This window comes from Rhineura floridana, chromosome 3, assembly GCF_030035675.1.
Source record: "Rhineura floridana isolate rRhiFlo1 chromosome 3, rRhiFlo1.hap2, whole genome shotgun sequence".
NCBI classification, from domain to species: Eukaryota; Metazoa; Chordata; class Lepidosauria; order Squamata; family Rhineuridae; genus Rhineura; species Rhineura floridana.
This window is the reverse complement of record NC_084482.1, coordinates 155,223,703-155,241,113: the sequence shown is the minus strand read 5'-3', so window position 1 is coordinate 155,241,113 and position 17,411 is coordinate 155,223,703. Positions and strand designations below refer to the sequence as shown.

At 41.3% G+C, this 17,411-nt stretch overlaps 1 protein-coding gene across 1 annotated transcript in view; it reads right to left on the bottom strand.

The window, feature by feature from the left end:
* Nucleotides 1-17,411, bottom strand: part of LOC133380669 (uncharacterized) — a 167,624-nt gene that overhangs the window by 139,686 nt on the left and 10,527 nt on the right. Inside the window, exons 6-8 of the mRNA XM_061618400.1 lie at nt 17,008-17,130; nt 13,051-13,127; nt 9,297-9,514 (exon numbers count right to left, since the gene is read on the bottom strand). Of these exons, the coding sequence (XP_061474384.1) occupies nt 9,297-9,514; nt 13,051-13,127; nt 17,008-17,130 (418 nt within the window). The remainder of the gene's footprint in view (nt 1-9,296; nt 9,515-13,050; nt 13,128-17,007; nt 17,131-17,411) is intronic.

Here is a 17,411-nt window from a genome sequence, read left to right as displayed (position 1 = left end):
TTTGGGAAATACAAATCTTAAGAGCTCTTCTAATGTCTAAGGAATGCCACGCTCACTCGAGAGGGTGGACAGGATTAGGACAGCATGTGAGAAGGATTAACTCCTGTTTCCTATGAAAATGGGTTACTACCTTAGGAAGGAAGGACAGGTCAGTACAGAGTACTATCCTGTCTTTATGAAATACGCATTAAGTGTTTGGCAACTGATAAGTCATTCAATTCAGAAACTCTGTGAGTAGAAGTTATGGCCACCAGAAAAATGATTTTTAGAAATCGGAGCCTGAGAAATACCTTACTTAAGCTTTTTCTTAGAGAAACAACTTTGAAATGTCCTCCCACAATACATAGATTGCCATCCTGGGACTATACAGGGTACTGTGGGCCTTACAAAAGCCTTGGATATTGAATGGAGATGCCTAAGGAAACTCAGGCTCAACAAGGAGGTTATTGAGACTATTTTAGCATCCAGATGGCCTTCAACTGTACTTTATCTACTCTTCCACTGGGATGATGGGAATCTATGTATTGCAGGAGGACATTTCAAAGTTGTTCCTCTAAGAAAACGCTTTAGAAGAGGATTTTGAGAAATTGGAGCAGTTCCTAGGTCTGAAGATAAGGAAGATATAGCTGCTGCTTGCCTTTTTAGAGTACTGGGTCTCAAACCTTTCTTGAGCCCATCCTGAAGAAAGGCCAGGAGCATTGGCAATGTCTGGCTTGATGGGAGAGATATCCCTGATGAAGCACCAAGAAGCAAAAGTCTTCCAAGTGGAGGATACTCAAGGAAAGATTGGAAGAGGTGGAAATGCATATAGTAGTCCTTTGGGCCAGGGGGATGACAATGTATCCACTGCTTCCACCTTGGGGCAAAGGAACCTGATGAAGTATCTCTTGAGTTGATGGTTGTCTGCAGAGGTGAAGAGATCCACCAGAAGCTTCCTGAAGCATAACAGGATCCGGTGGAACATTTTAAAATGTAGCTTCCATTTCCCTGGTCTCACTGTGTGCTGGCTTAGCCAGTCGGCTTGGACACTGGAAGTGCCGCTGATGTGCTCAGCCAACAGATAGCTTAGGTGTATCTCTGCCCAGCTCAGAAGAAGGCAGGTATCTGCCTGCAGCTCCATGGATCTCATCCCCCTCTTCCTGATTGATATGAGATTTTACAGTATTGTTGTCCATCCTAAGTGGAACATGGGAGAGGCTGAGATGAGGAATGAAAAACTGCAGAGCGAGGCATGCAGCCTTCAGTTCAAGCCAGACAAGCCCGACCAGAGACCCTGGGTGAAGCAATCTTGACAGTGGGCACACCATCTAAGTAGGCTGGCATCTGAGGTGACTGTGACCCAAGCTGGAACTTTGAAGGGAAGGCTCTTCTGTAAGTTGTGTACCTTGGTCCACCACATCATCACCTTCCAAAGGTCTGGAGAGATGTGAATCTGCAGAGAGCTACAAGAGACAATTGCTCTTTGAAAGGGTAGATGTAATGAGCGTACATGAAACTTGAACCAAGGTGTGATTTGGGATGCTGAAACTAGCAGACCCAACACTCACCATGAACATGAGGTCTGTGGATCTGGAGTTTGACAGAGTCAGAGCTGCTCATCTGATCGTTTGAATTCTGTCATGTTCGAGAGAAATCATGTCCTTGGAAGTCTAAGAGAGCTCCAAGGTGCACTAGAATGCACATGGTTTGAAGATTACTTTTTTGCAGGTTCAGAAGGAATCTGTGGCTTGTTAAGCAAGACAGGGTGTTGTCAAGGTCACAAAGAGCCTGTTGTCTGGATGAGGAACGGATCAGCAGATCATCCAGGTAAGGATAAATATGGATGCCTTAGAGGCAGAGATGGGCCACCAAGGCAACCGTAATTTTTATAAATACCCTTAAAGCTGAGACTAAACTGAAGAGTAAGGTTCAAAACTGAAAATGCTGATCGTTGTAAAAGAACCTGAGAAATTTGTGGTGGCTTGGGTGAATACATATATGTAGGCAAGCTTCTTTGAGATCTATGGAGGACAGAAGAACATGAAGATGAAAGGCCTCCTTGACTGATGCCACAGTTTCCATGCAAAACTTCTTATATACCACCCATTGGTTCAGGAATTTGAGGTCAAGGACAGTCCTCCAGGCATTCTTTTCCCTCTTTGGCACCACAAAGGAGTAGATGCAGAAGAATTTGCCTGGAGGAACCAGCTCGGTCACTGTCAAGGAGAGGAGGTGAAGACTGGCCTTCTGAATGATGCCCCTCTTCTCAGGGGATTTGGAAACTGTATAAGGTTGGAATTGAGGGGCAGCCAGGGCCGAAGATCTATCTTGTAGTCCTGAAGAATGGTAATGAGGACCCACTTGTCTGTAGTTGTTGTCTCCCAAGCATGGAAAAACTGTTGGAGCCTCCCGCCCACTTGTGGGACATTGGCATCATTGAGACTGTTGGCCACATCCACCCTTATTAGAGAAAGAGGGCTTAGGACCTTGGGTGTCCTGCCCAAGCACCCTGAAGTCAGTCACAAACGAGGAGCTGTGCTTTTCTTCTATTAATAAACCCATTACAAGATTTTGGTTTTTGGCAAGTCAACTTACAGATTACACAGGATTCAGCATCATTAGTAGCCTAGACTATAAACGACTACACTGCACTAAAATGTTGTCACAGCAACTAGACACGCCCCCTCACCTGGCTTAAGTAAGGTTGGGCAGGCACCCTACTTGCGTGAACCGAGTGTCACTTTTGGGAGTGTGCAAGCACCCAAGAGCTGAGCCTCAGTGGAGCCATTGGGGCATGTTGTTCTTACCAGGGCCCATGACATTGGGAATATCTTGAGGAGAACTGGAATTTGTTCCAGTTGCCCCTAAAGGGTCTAGTATCCTTGAATCATGAATGCTGACATGATCCACGAAATGATTGGTTTGTCTGGTAAGGGGAGTATCAGTGTGGGAAATGCTTATCATCTCTGTGAGATGATATTAAGACCTTTCTCTTCTCTCGGGATTCCACTAATACATCTTTCAGTGCCTCTTCTCCAAAGAGTTGCCCCCCCGTAAGGTGCCATAGAAAGATTAACTCTAGAGGAAGTATCTGCATCCCAGTGCTTTAGCCATAAGGTCCTCCTGGTGATCACTTCAGTGACAAGAAAACGAGCTGTGAATTGCGTAGCATCTAAGGTAACATCTGCCACCTAGGCTGTGGCTCTACAGAACTTCAGAAAAGACTTGCACAGGTGGTCAAGGTCCTGATTAAGATTATCAATCAATTCATCTAGCCAGATAAGGGCTGCCTTGGTAAACACAGAGGCAGAGCAAGAAGCCAAGACGGCAGCTTCGTGAGCTCTCCAAATGGCATAATCCAGTCACCTGTCATTTGAATCCTTAAACTGGGCATCTCCATCTTTAGGCAAAATATTTTGGCCATGAGATCAGATACTGGATGGTTAATGGCCAGAGTCTTGAGCAGATCTGTAAAATCAGAATCTAGGTTATACAGTTTATTAGTAAAGCCATTGTTTTTTTGAACTGGAGAGGAACATCCCATTCAGATTTGGTGAGGGTCTTAAAGGGACCCAGCACTGGAATGTGTCTGATGGAAGACTTTGGTTCAGGCAGAACCGCAGTGCCTTTAGACTGGGCTGGAGGAGGCTCAGAAGGCAAAGGGTTAAGCTCCAAGATGGCTAGAACTCTATTCAGCAAAGACACAAAGTAAGATTCATGAAACAGGTGATGGGAGTCTGTTCATCCCCAAAGGAACCTTCACTCCATTCTCCCTCTTCCAACTCACGGCTAAGAAGAATGTCAAGTGGGTCTGTGTTGAGAGGACAGGTGGCAAGATATCACCTAGAAGAGGTATTCCCCAAGTCCCTCAGTAAAAGTGAAGGGGTTAGGGGAATCAGGTCTGATTGCTTGGCTCCTGCTAGAGGCATGCTGACCCTAAGCAGAGCTCCTATGCTGTGACAAGGAGTGTCTGGCTGGTCTGCCCTGAGAGGTGGAAGGCGCATTAGAATTAGCTTCAGTGGCAGTGGGAGGATTTTAGTTCCATAGAGAACAGCCCCACTAGCACCTCTCTAATCTGTCCAACAACCTCTGGTCTGAGAAGAAACTCCTGATTGGAGATATGAGCTTCGGACTGTCTGTCATGGCACAAGGCAGAGGCAGTTTGCTGGGTTAAAGGGGGAGAGTCATTAAAACCAGTGAAGTCTTCTTCCCCTGAGGAACATGTGGAAACAGCCCATGCAAAGTTCCTTGGCTCCCCAGGTCACCATGGTGGTGGGTTAGGTAAACATCCCCCTCCTGGTCCAAAGGCTGAAAACCGCAGAAGTCTACTTGCTGTTCTGAGGAGCAGGCTGACATGAGGTCTGTCTCCTCCACAAAGCGCACCCTTTTGTATCCAAGAGACTTGTCACCAACTGGAGGGGGTCTAAATGGTGGCTTTTCTGCTTTGCCTTACGGGTTGCAGAAACTCTAGCACTAGGAGAAACGGATGGAGAAGAGATACTGCACGTCATAATGGTGGCTCCGAGTAGTGCAAACACAGCCAAGGGAAGCTGCAAATGGTGCAACACGCACACCCAATAAGGAGGTACGTTGGACCAGCCACAGAAGAAAAAACAGCTCTGGATGCCTATGAACAATTAGTTTTTTCCCTGCATCAAAGTGACAAAGCCAGAAAGAAAGGAGAAAGGAAAAGAGGAGTTCGGTTTTTTTGAAGAAACAGCGAAGGACCTGGAAAGGCAAATAAACAGAGGGTAAAAGAGTTAAGAGTCAAGGAAAACAGAGTAAGGCCTGAGGAGAAAGGTGGGAGCAGATACAGGAAGTGATCACGTTGATGGAGACAGGAAAGCGAACTGAGGAATGCTGGGAGCAACCTACTTCCCTCAACTCGTCTTTCCTGCCTATGACCACATGGTGGTGCTGTAACTTAAGCTGTTGAGTTTCTCCAGCAACACGAGAAAGTGACCCCCATTTTTCCATTTCCTTAATGGTAACTCTTTCTGTTCATAGTACAAAGACTTTGGATCCAACTCTTAATCTGCAAACTACTCTCCAATATTTTAACAAGCACAATGCTATGTCACAGAACACTAGAGGTGGCAGAGATCTGAGTGTCATCTAGTCGAACTGGCTTTACCATTGCAAGATCTTCCCCTAATCCATGTCACAGCATCAAATAATGCTATCTGCAACCATCCAGTATGAAATACTGCTGACAGTTGCCCCCAAACCTGAGGCCTCAATGTGTGCTTGCTGCAGAAGGTTCATGTCAGCTATGCAGCAGACAGTTCTTTTTAAAAATCCAAAGAACAATAATGGCCCAGCCATAAATCCACTATTGATTTGGTACTAAATATTCCTTTTAAGAGTTAATGGCTATCTTGTGACTCATGAACTCCATAATTCTTGTTTTGCTTTTATGAAATAGAATCAATACTTCCATGACTGACTGCCTCATCATTGGAATAACTACATCAAAACTGAAAGCTTGGACTGAAAGAACAGTTTTCTCCAACCAAACTATACATTTCACAGGGTTAGCAGAGTAGTAAGAGCACCTAGGAGGCAATTTTTCTGCATTGGCAAGTGTCACAGTGTCCTCACTGGAATCAGGATGAGGTCAAGGTCTATCTATTCTTCTAAAGGTGCATCTATTTTAGTTGTTTTTGTACAATCAGCCAAATCTGATAATTGCATGTGGAGATAGCCCAGAGCACATTGAACCTTGTTTAGTTTTCCACTTTTAGGTTTGTTCATCATTATACACTTCCTTATTTCTTACTGCTGTTTTAATGTTTAATTGTAAGAGATTTTTAAATGTTAACTTATTTTATCTTTATTGGTAGCTGCCTTGAGCACTTTGAAGGAAAGGCAGGATATAAATGTTTAAATAGATAGGTGCATAAAGTAATACTTAACAGGTATTATTTTAATTCAAGGAGCACCAATACAATCCTGTATCAGCCTACCTATGCACTGAGTTTGTCACAGGAGGCCCTTCTTGGCATTCTGTTGCTGAGTGAAGTTCACTATAATGTGACACAGAAAAGGGTCTTCCATGTGGTAGCATCTTATGTGTGGAATTCCCTCCTCTCAGAAGTACAGTTGGTGCCAACTGAAAATGTATTTATTTGGTCAGGCTCTTGCTGGTTTTTCATTTAGTAGCTCCACACTGGAAGTATTAAGTCCGCTCTTACACACACTATGGTATTTTAGTTCCTTTCTTTGAATTGTGTATTATATTTGATTGACAAAGTTTAAGTTTATGATTTCATGATATGTACCCCACCTGAAATAAGTGATGATAATGGGTTGGCTAGAAATATTTTAAATACCGTATATTCCGGTGTATAAGACGACTTTTTAACCCTGGAAAATCTTCTCCAAAGTCGGGGGTCGTCTTATACGCCGGGTGTCATCTTATTAGGGTTGCCATATTGCCCGGATAGCCGGGTTTTACCCGGATTCTAAGCATGCCACCCGGCACCCGGCTAGCCCCTTAGGTGGCCCGGATTCTCAGCTTTCATTAAAAAAAAAAATTAAGTTTCTAGGTGGTGCGGTTCTCGAGATATATATAAAAACGTCAGGCACCCCCCCCGGTTAAATCTTTTTTTAAACTACTGTATAGCACTTCGTAGCTTTAACCCCGCCCGTTCAGGATTTCAGCCAATCAGTGAAGTGTTTGTTTGGTGGCAGTGTCTGCAAAACCTCATTGCAAGGCCAGAAAATGGTGGTTTCCCCTCCTGTTTATCTGAAAATCTCATAAATTGGGTAGGTATATACATTTCCGTTTTTCCCCCTGTTGTGTGTAGGAGTCAGATCCTGGGCAGTGTTTTGAAAACCTTCCCAACAGTTGCTTTTGGGGGTAAAAACAGTGCTAATCCCTATGTCCAGAGTAAATCCTATTGAATTCAGTAGGAATTACTTTTGAGTAGACATGATTATGAATGTGCTGAAAATCAATGGGACTTTGGAGTGAATGTAAAAAAGAATTGTGTTTGTGTTCTCTTTCTGCCCCCCCCCCAGTCCTATTTTAAAGCAAGTAGGCAGGGCTTACTTAGGTATTGCAGTTTTTATTCTGTAGGAAACTAATACTGATTTTTAAAAAACTAATACTGATTTTTCTGCAATGACCAATTGGTTTGACAATAAACTATTATATGGGCTGTATGTATTTATACATCTGCAGTGTGTGCGTGTGTGTATGGAGTCTTTCCAACACCCCTGTGAGGTAGGGTTGGAAACCAAGGCAGCTCACAAGAAGAAATAAAGCCATTTAAAATCCAATAACCATAAAAACAAGTATAAACAGTTGCAAAACAGTGTAAAGTGGCATGATTCGGAATTTTGGGTTGTGTGAATGAAGTTGCTTATCACTTGAGGTTGCATTTCTGTCCCTGTTTGAGTAAGCCCCATTGAATACGCTGGGACTTGCTTCTGAATAAATAAATTTAGGATTGCACTATAAATATCTTTACAGTTTGTGTAAATAATAAATATATTTGATAGTTATGCTTATATAAATATTTCTTCATTTATCATATTTTTGGTTTTTGGTTAGGAATCCTGACTGGTTGTGAGATGCTTAGTTTTTTGCCTTATAGGAATCTTGTTGTGGTTGGTATGGTATTACATTTAGGAAAGTGTTACTGCCTTCTGTATTTTTTTTCCTATTTGCATTTCACTTATCTTTAACCTCACTCCATTACAGCCATAGAAGCAACAGCAGCATATGCAAGATAATTAACTCCCATTAGTGATAAGAACAAGAATTTATAATTATTATTTCAATTAAAACAAGAGGCTTATCAATACTTTGAAGAGGACCAGATATTTATTTTCTTTCTGAGCCCAGGACTGGGTCTTTCATGATGCCCGGTGTGTGTGTGTGGGGGGGGGAGCAGGAGAGTAGTTGATAAGACAGACATCCTGGCATTGATAATCGAATTAGCAAGGTATGTGTGGGGTTGTTGTACACTTCCAGGCTCAGTTTTGTTTTGAGTATGGAGGTGGAACCTGTGTAGATGTGGTTATCAAAGGGAGAAGAAATTTTGAGTTAAGCAAAGCTCTGCTTTTATAAAACCTAAGCAACATACAGTACTTTGAATGTCTGAGTGCCTGCACCAGTGGAATACTGGAGGAACTTGTAAAACTTGCTGCAACAGTATTTAGAACTGAGCATGTGGTGTGAAAGACTCCTTTTCCTAACATTTTGGCTTGTTTTTCTCTGATTGTTTATTTTTTTATCGTTTTTACTATATTTGTAAGCTGTGCTGAGCTCTGTTTTTAACAGCAAAAGGGCAGGATATAAATTCTCTTAATCAATCAATAAATACTCCATAGTGTTGGAAACTAGAGTCTAGGCATTTAATGTTGCTTTTAAAAAAAAGATTTCTCACATCTTTCCCCAGTTTTTGGTGGTAATTCCTAGGCACAAAAACAAAACAACTGGACAATCCAAATATTAATATTTATAAGTTTATAAGTGACAGTTTTCCTGCTAAGTACCTGCATGTCATAAGCAGGGGTAGTCTTATACGGCGAGTATATCCCAAACTCTATATTTTAACTGGAAAAGTTGGGGGTCGTCTTATACGCCCAGTCGTCTTATACGCCGGAATATACGGTAAATAAATATCCCTGTAACCTTAGTATTTAAACTAACAGTGATGGAAGACTCTTGGTTTTAAACCTTTGGGGCGGTATTCAACTAAACAATGGTGGTAGTGCAAAGATTAGCACTGGTGCAACCAGATATTCCACTGTTCTCCCCCTGCATGTGCCCTGTGCCAATCCAATATCAGATCCAGAGGGTTGGGCAAAGCTCCAGAACAGATTTAGGGGAAGGACAGGAACAGAACATTCTACTGCATGAGAAGGAATCCTTGTGCTGATGGAACAAGTTGTATAGCACTACACTGAATATACTTACATTTTTACTCAACAGAAATAAAATGTGCTATAAAACAAGATTTTATTATTTATTTATTAAATTTATATCCCACCCTTCCTCCCACAAGACGCCCAGGACGACAGACAAAAACACTAAAAGCACTTTAAAACATCTTAAAACTAAAATACTTTAAAACATATTAAAACAAAACATATTTAAGAACATAATAAAACAAAACATCTTAAAAATATTTAAAAACAACTTTAAAAACATACTAAAAAACAATTCCAGCACAGACACAGACTGGGATAAGGTCTCTACTTGAAAAGGCTTGTTGAGAGAGGAAAGTCTTCAATAGGCACTGAAAAGATAACAGAGATAAGTATAAAGATATCAGATTATTTGCTGCTTCTCTGGGTCAACTTACTTTCACTGCCTTTGGAGGAAGTAACCAAAATGTTAACGTCAGATGAGTAGACGCAAGAGATAATTTCACTCTGATGTGCATTTGGTATCTCAAACAGCATATTCCCACTGATGTCGTAGCAGAAGAAGTGGCCTTCAGAAAAGCAGTAGTATCTTTGCATAATTACATCAAAATCCATATTTGTGCACCACTTTTTCCCCATATGTGGATATTCTGTACTGTATTTTTAAAAATTATTAAAACAGAGCAGTGTGAAAATCCTGTGAAAAATCTTTCATTCTGATAAAAATAGAAAAGCGGCTAGAACCAGATGTTTTTATATAATTGTCACTGAATAAGATCTAGAGCAGCCTTTCCCAACCAGTGTGCCTCCAGATGTTGTTGGACCACAACTCCCATCAGCCTCAGCTAGCATTGCCAATGGTCAGGAAGATAGGAGTTGTAGTCCAACAACATCTGGAGGCACACTGGTTGGGAAAGGCTGATCTAGAGTGTCACTTCCACAAATGGAAGTGCTTTTTCTGTTTGTGGAAGGAACTGAGATCCAATGGAACTCCCACTGAAGGAAGGAGGAGGAACAAAATTTGCACTGATTCCTCCTTCCATCAGCAGTACTACTTTCCCAACCCTCCAGAGCATAAAAGGAAAGAGGAACCAGCAAAAATTGCCTCCTCCCTTCCTCCATTTGGAGCATTCCATGAAGAGTTCTACTCATGAGAACTCTGGATCCAAGCCATGGGCAACTGCTAAATTGCAAGGATGTAACATGCACAGCTATATGCACAGCATGCTTAAGAATTGTGTACACTGCCTTTCACCAATAGGCCCCACAGCAGTTTACATCAATAAAAATATAAGACAATGTAACACAATAGAAATTAAATATATATTTAAAAATTATTTTATAACTTTGATACAGAGAAAAGAAATAAAAAGGTAGCATTAAATTGTTCATCAATTCCATAAAAAATCTGGCTGTAAAAAATCAACTAACAGTTTCATCACACCCTTCCTACAAAAGCCTGCAAAAAGAGGTGGATCAACCTGTTTCCTAAAAGAGTATAATGAAGAGACCAGATGCATCTCAGCAGGGAGGGAATTCCACAGATGCACAGCAACCACAGAAAAGACCCTTCCCTGGGCCCCAACACTACATGCTTCATCCTCTTGAAGAACCACTAGGATGCCATGAGTGGAAGTCAACTTGTGCAAAGGTAGATTCTGGCCAATGTGTTGTTATTCAGTAATACTATTTTTGGCCATGTAACAGCATCAGGTAGCAGTACACTGTACTTATGGAAAATTCAGGAAAAAACAGTTGTTTTCAGTTAAATATGGTGCAACATCATATAATGTATACAAACATTAAATTTGTAGTATCTCCGAACGCTTTACATCTACTATTAATACCATGTTAAAATTGTCACTTTGTAAGGTGAATATCACCACCTATATTCTCCAAACAGTAGGTGGCAGGTGATTTCTTAGATTAAGGGTGGTCTAAGGGCTGCGTGGTGTAGTGGTTAAGGTACAACGAAGACAGCCAGTGTGGTGTAGTGGTTAGAGTGTCGGACTATGACCTAGGAGACAAGGGTTTGAATCCATGAAGCTCACCGGGTGACCTTGGGCCAGTCACTGCCTCTCAGCCTCAGAGGAAGGCAATGGTAAACCACCTCTGAATACCACTTACCATGAAAACCCTATTCATAGGGTCGCCATAAGTTGGAATCCACTTGAACGCAGTCCATTTCCATTTTTCAAGGGCTGCATTCCCTTGGAAGTAATCATGCCAGCAGTAGGTGGGGCCAGAGCCAGTGGTGGGCGATGCCAGAGCAAAAAGTGGGCAGACATCCCCCTTTCTTTCTACAACCCCTTTGTCTCTCGTGCTTCCTTTTCTCCTCCTTATCACCTGCATAAAATTAGGCTGAGGGCTGCATACAGCCCTGGGGACAATTTTGCCCACCCCTGCCTTACATAGGAGAAAAGACAAACAAAAGCAGGGAATTGGAGACGCTGAAGAACTTCTATATCCACACTGAAGCTGCTTTGGCTGGTCCAGCTCAGGACTTCATCACCACCATGGGGATGTTTCAGTACATCATGGATCCAACACCAATTGCAGACCATACCCTTGATCTGGGCTTTGGGACAGAGAGGACTGGGAGTAACCCAGTAAAAAGTGTGACCCAGTAAACCAGTAAAAAGTCACACCCAGTGTGTGTGAAAAATATCGCATTGTCATGAATGGATCACTCCCTGGTGAGGTTTGTACTGGCAGTGGCAGACTGAACTCAGCTGCAATTCTGGGGAAGAGTTTAGCCCCATTAACCATTTGTCACTTTAAAAATCAGGCCCTCTCATCCTAGGTTATACATGACTGGGGCAGACCAGAGTTAAAACAAAATGGCTTGCCGACATCACATGCAGTTTGAGCTTTCTTGAATTACTGAGTGTGTCATAGTGCAATCCTATACTAGTCTACCCAGAAGAATGGGACTTACTCCTGGGATTGATGTCAGGCAGAGCAATCCAATTCACGGGAAGCTGGTGGAACAAGTACCAGTGGAAGAAGAGCCAGCTGGAAACTCTGCAGCATCCAATTGCCATTTGGGAGCCTCCAGGCTAGCTAAATACCAACTCAGCTGGGAGGTGCTCACAGGGATGGAAAAGCAAAAGCTGACCCTCATGAATACCCCAGAAGTACTCTCCATAGACTTCCATAGCAAGTATTTTCTTAGACCAACCTTTTTCCCAGTATAACTTTGGCCTGGATTTGGACCTGCACGAGTGCTCCCAAAACGGGTTGGATGTTGCCTAAGTCCCCCCCCCCGGCCCCTCCTCTGACATGCCCCCGGAACCCTCCCTTTTTTGGGGTTAAGCCAGTCTATGATGGCTCCCCTTCTGCCAGACTGGATTTCTCTGGCAGATCCCCAGCTGAACCAGTGAGGTCCTGGCTCTGCCATGGCTGAGCCAGGATGAGGGGCTTCTGCTGGTGTAGCCTGGTGGAGCACAGCTGAGTGTCCCAAGTAAATTTTTCATTCTATTTGCAAAGCTGTGAGCTAAAACAAAATTTCTGTAAACATGCACAACATTCATGATTGGACTTTTGCTCTTGGGTTTTTTTTCCCACTTTGAGTATTTTTGTTTGGTTTTGTTTGGTTTTGGGAAGATGGCGTGGGCACACTTGTGCCAGATTGAGCTAAATTAAAATCTTTGATTTCTCCATGAATGTCTATTGGCAACTTTTACTTTTGCCCCTGAGGACATTTGAAAATAGCTTCTCAGTATGAACTAGGAACTATGGGGCAGGGGTGGCTCTTAATGTTTTTTTTAAATATTTGCATATCTGAAAACCTTGGGTTACTCCAGTCTGCTGATACCGCTTCTCTTTTATGGGGGTGATGAAGTTTTGGCTCCAGCTCCATGAGCACAGGAAAACTCAAATAAGAACTATTATTATTATTATTATTATTATTATTATTATTATTATTATTATTATCTTTATTTATACCCTGCCCTTTTTCCAAACTGGAACTCAGGGCGGCTTCCAGATAAAAACAAGTACACATCATTAAGAACCTATAAAAATATAAAACATATAAACATAAACTAGAAAGAACGATATCTTTTCTCACAGTCACATACAGAAATTGTGGTGGGTTATGTCAAAGAAATAAGGTAGTGATATACAGGCAACTTGAACAAGGCCATTTTGTATAAATATTCAGTTCAAAATTCAAACAAACTCATGTACCTGGGGAAAAGGCTGTAATTGTACATTGGAACCGGATTAGCTTGAACTGTGGTCTTCTTTTCTTTAAATTTCCAAATCTAAAAGAGAAAAGATGATAAACTTATTATTATTATTATTATTACTCTTTATTTTTACCCCGCCCTTTTTCTAAAACTGGAACTCAGGGCGGCTTACAAATAAACTAAACTAACTAAAATAAACTAAGTTGGAAAACATAGTTTCAGCTGGAAATTTAGACGTTTAAGACTGCAGTCCTATGGAATCTTTCCTAGAGCACAATGGGATTTATTTCTAAGTAAATATGCATATTGTTGAGCTGTGCTGAAACCTTTTTGGCAAGAGATTTACATTTCAAAAAGCACAGTATTTTATTTTTTATGAGAAAGATGAAATTATGTCTTTTTTAGGAATTATATGTATTATATAATTAAAGAAGGCAAAGAAATCAATCTATTCTCAAACAATTTGTTTGTAGGCAAAATATTCATCACGGAGCCAAACTGATAGTTTTATAGGTTTCTATACCAAATAAGAATAAGGATTTTTTTTCTTCACTTGAACTCGCCTTTTGTTGTTGTTGTTATGTGCCTTCAAGTCAACTATGACTTATGGCGACCCTATGAATTAGCGATCTCCAACAGCATCTGCTGTGAACCACCCTGTTCAGATCTTGTAAAGTCAGGTCTGTGGCTTCCTTTATGGAATCAATCCATCTCATGTTTGGTCTTCCTCTTTTTCTACTCCCTTCTGTTTTTTCCAGCATTATGGTCTTTTCTAGTGAATCATGTCTTCTCATGATGTGTCCAAAGTATGATAACCTCAGTTTCATCATTTTAGCTTCTAGTGACAGTTCTGGTTTAATTTGTTCTAACACCCAATTATTTGTCTTTTTCACAGTCCATGGTATGCGCAACGCTCTCCTCCAACACATTTCAAATGAGTTGATTTTTCTCTTACCCGCTTTTTTCACTGTCCAACTTTCACATCCATACATAGAGATCAGAAATACCATGGTCTGAATGATCCTGACTTTAGTGTTCAGTGATATATCTTTGCATTTGGGGACCTTTTCTTGTTCTCTCACAGCTGCCCTCCCCAGTCCTAGCCTTCTTCTGATTTCTTGACTATTGTCTCCATTTTGGTTAATGACTGTGCCAAGGTATTGATAATCCTTGACAGTTCAATGTCTTCACTATCAACTTTAAAGTTGCATAAATCTGTTGACATTACTTTAGTCTTTTTGACATTCAGCTGTAGTCCTCCTTTTGTGCTTTTCTCTTTAACTTTCATCAGCATTCGTTTCAAATCATTACTGGTTTCTGCTAAGAATATGGTATCATCCGCATATCTTCAATCATTGATATTTCTCCCTCCAATTTTCACACCTCCTTCATCTTGGTCCAATCCTGCTTTCTGTGTGATATGTTCTGTGTATAGATTAAATAAACAGGGTGATAAAATTCACCCGTCTCACACCCTTTCTGATGGGGAACCAATCGGTTTCTCCATATTCTGTCCTTATAGTAGCCTCTTGTCCAGAGTATAGGTTGCGCATCAACAATCAGATGCTGTGGCACCCCCATTTCTTTTAAAGCATTCCATAGTTTTTCATGATCTAGTCAAAGGCTTTGCTGTAATCTATAAATTCACTCACTCAGACCTTGCATTGTAGCTCCTAATTGCTTTTGCTACATCACTTCTCATTATTAAAGCAACCCCATTTCTTCTTGATTTCTCATTTCCTGCATAAAATATTTTGTAGTTGCCTGACTGAAAATGTCCCATTCCCGACCCTTTTAATTCACTCATGCCAAGTATTGTAATGTTGATACGTTCCATTTCTTGCTTGACAATTTTTCCCTGGTTCATGCTTCCCTGGTTCACTTTCCCTGGTTCATGCTTCTCACATTCCATGTTCCTATTGTGTGCATTGACCAACTCCGGACTCTCCTTTCGCATCTGTGCGCATCAGCCTCTGGGCTTCCTTTTGGCTTTCACCCAGCTGCATCATTAGTCACAGCTCTACTCATACTTGCCCTTTGTTCTTCCCCAGTAGCTTGGCGAGTGCCTTCTGACCTGGGGGTCTCATCTTCCAGCACTATCTCATGTTGCACTTTGGATAATCTGTTCATAGGGTTTTTGTGGTAAGAGATATTCAGAGGTGGTCTACCATTGCCTTCCTCTGAGTTTGGATGCATCTTAGTCTTTGACCATTCTGCCTTGGTGCCCCTGCTAGGAGTCTAGTGTCTTGGTCTAGACTCCTGATGGCATTGCTCTCAGCTTCTTCAACATTATGAAACCCCCTTACGACGTTAAGGTGTGCAACCTAGAGGGGGTGAACTCGCCTAGATCAGTAAATCAGTGGAAAAAGAAATAATATTTTTGTGGGTCAGAAATTAATATCTCTGAATGTGATGAAACTCCTAGTATTTGCATGACATTCACATCTGCCATCCACCAAGTGACATGATCAAAAGGTGTTCAAGAAATAATAAATACATACATAACTGATAAAATCTAGATTGCAGTGAGTGATTCACAAGGTAAAAGCTTTCATAAATCCTGATTTTCATGGTCAGTTCCTGCAAACATGCAACTTCCCAGTCACATTAATTTGATGACATGTCAAACTTATTGCAGGAAAACAAATGCCTCTTTGGCCAGGCCTTTATAGGATTGATACAATTAACCAGCTGTGAATCAATATACTGTCCGCAATATTTTAAAGATTGTTTTGGAATGCTTTTATCTGATTTTTAAAAATTCTTATTTTGAATTGTTAATGTGTTTTTATGGTTGAATGTCTCCAGTGCTGTAACCTGCCCTGGAATCATGAACCTGATGAAATGGATGTAATGGGGGTGGGAGGCTAGCCCCCTCCAATGAATTACCCAAATCAATTCCTGTTTAATTTATTCTCAGTCCACTCATTCCCCTCCATAAACCAACTCATCTTCCCTGCCCCTACAGTCACTCCCTTTCCCAGGATCATCACCCATGCACACGCATATCCTTTCTCTGAGGATCATCAACCATACACATCCTTCTTCTCTCAGGTTCATCAACCATACACACATGCACACCCTTTCTCTCCCAATATTGCCACCCAAACATGGACATACACACACATCCCTTGGGATTACCCACCTCAAAACTCATAGTATTACCCTCCAAACCCCCTTCCCCCCTCTCTCCCTCTCCCCCCTCTCTCTCACACACACCTTACACATAGCCCAATCCATTCACACACATGCACTTTCATTAATATCACACACGTCTTTTATATTTATTGGTAATACTTTTATACCACTTAATATACATGACACCTAAATGGTTTACATAAGATGTTAAAACCAAAATATAAATGCCTATCACAAAATGAAACAATAAAAGTTAATACAAATATCAACAGAAACAGAACAGTGTGGTAAAACTTTATAATCTAGGGAATAAAAGGTGTGTTTTCAACAGTCATTTAAGAACAACTATTTAAAAGTAACTATTGTTTCTGCCATCTGAATTGCACGTATGCAGGTATTCTTGCTTCCTAGATTTCAAAACGAAACTGGTCATGGTATATAGCCAGCAATGCCTCCTCTGAAGATCTTAGCGATCTGCCAAACAAATCAAGCACAAAGGAAACCACGTTTACAGTACAATACAATGGTTTAACCATGAGGCTATCAACGTGGCTCAGCTTGCTCCGTCCTCTATTCTTCCACTCATCAAAACACCAATCACTGCTGCTGTCTGTCCAGTTGGGATGGAAGAAGAGTAGGCACAGGCAGAATAGACCCAGTAGACAGGAACTATGTCTAAGCAGGCATCAGAGCAGTCACAGAGATGATTCGGGTACTGGGCAAAGAAGGGAAATGTTAGTCTGGTGGGTGCCCTGGCATTGCTCTGGGGGCACCCTTGGCATCCATGGGCACCACCCAGAGATACATTATCCTTTACCTTTACTCCTTTGATTCCTCCGCTGATGAGTTCATCTTTCACTGGGTTAAATGATATAAATGTTAATCGTCCTGAACCTGGATTTTCTACTGAGCAAATCTCATAATAGTCTTTGTTGTAAACCTTAAGAAAACAAACACTGATGTCAAAACAATGTATCAAAGATCTTGTATTTTACAACATTCCAAATAAATATATCTTTTGAAGAATGTGCTGTATTATGCCAAACCTAATAAAGGTTTCCCAATTCTGCATACTTTTATTATGCGTCTATCTTCTTTAACTATTATATAAGCAGTAAAGTTTGCCATAATGGCATACTCATACAACTTTGATTCCCATTCAACAGTTGCCTGGCAGCAACAATCATATATAATATTAACACTATCAGATGTTCAGGCACT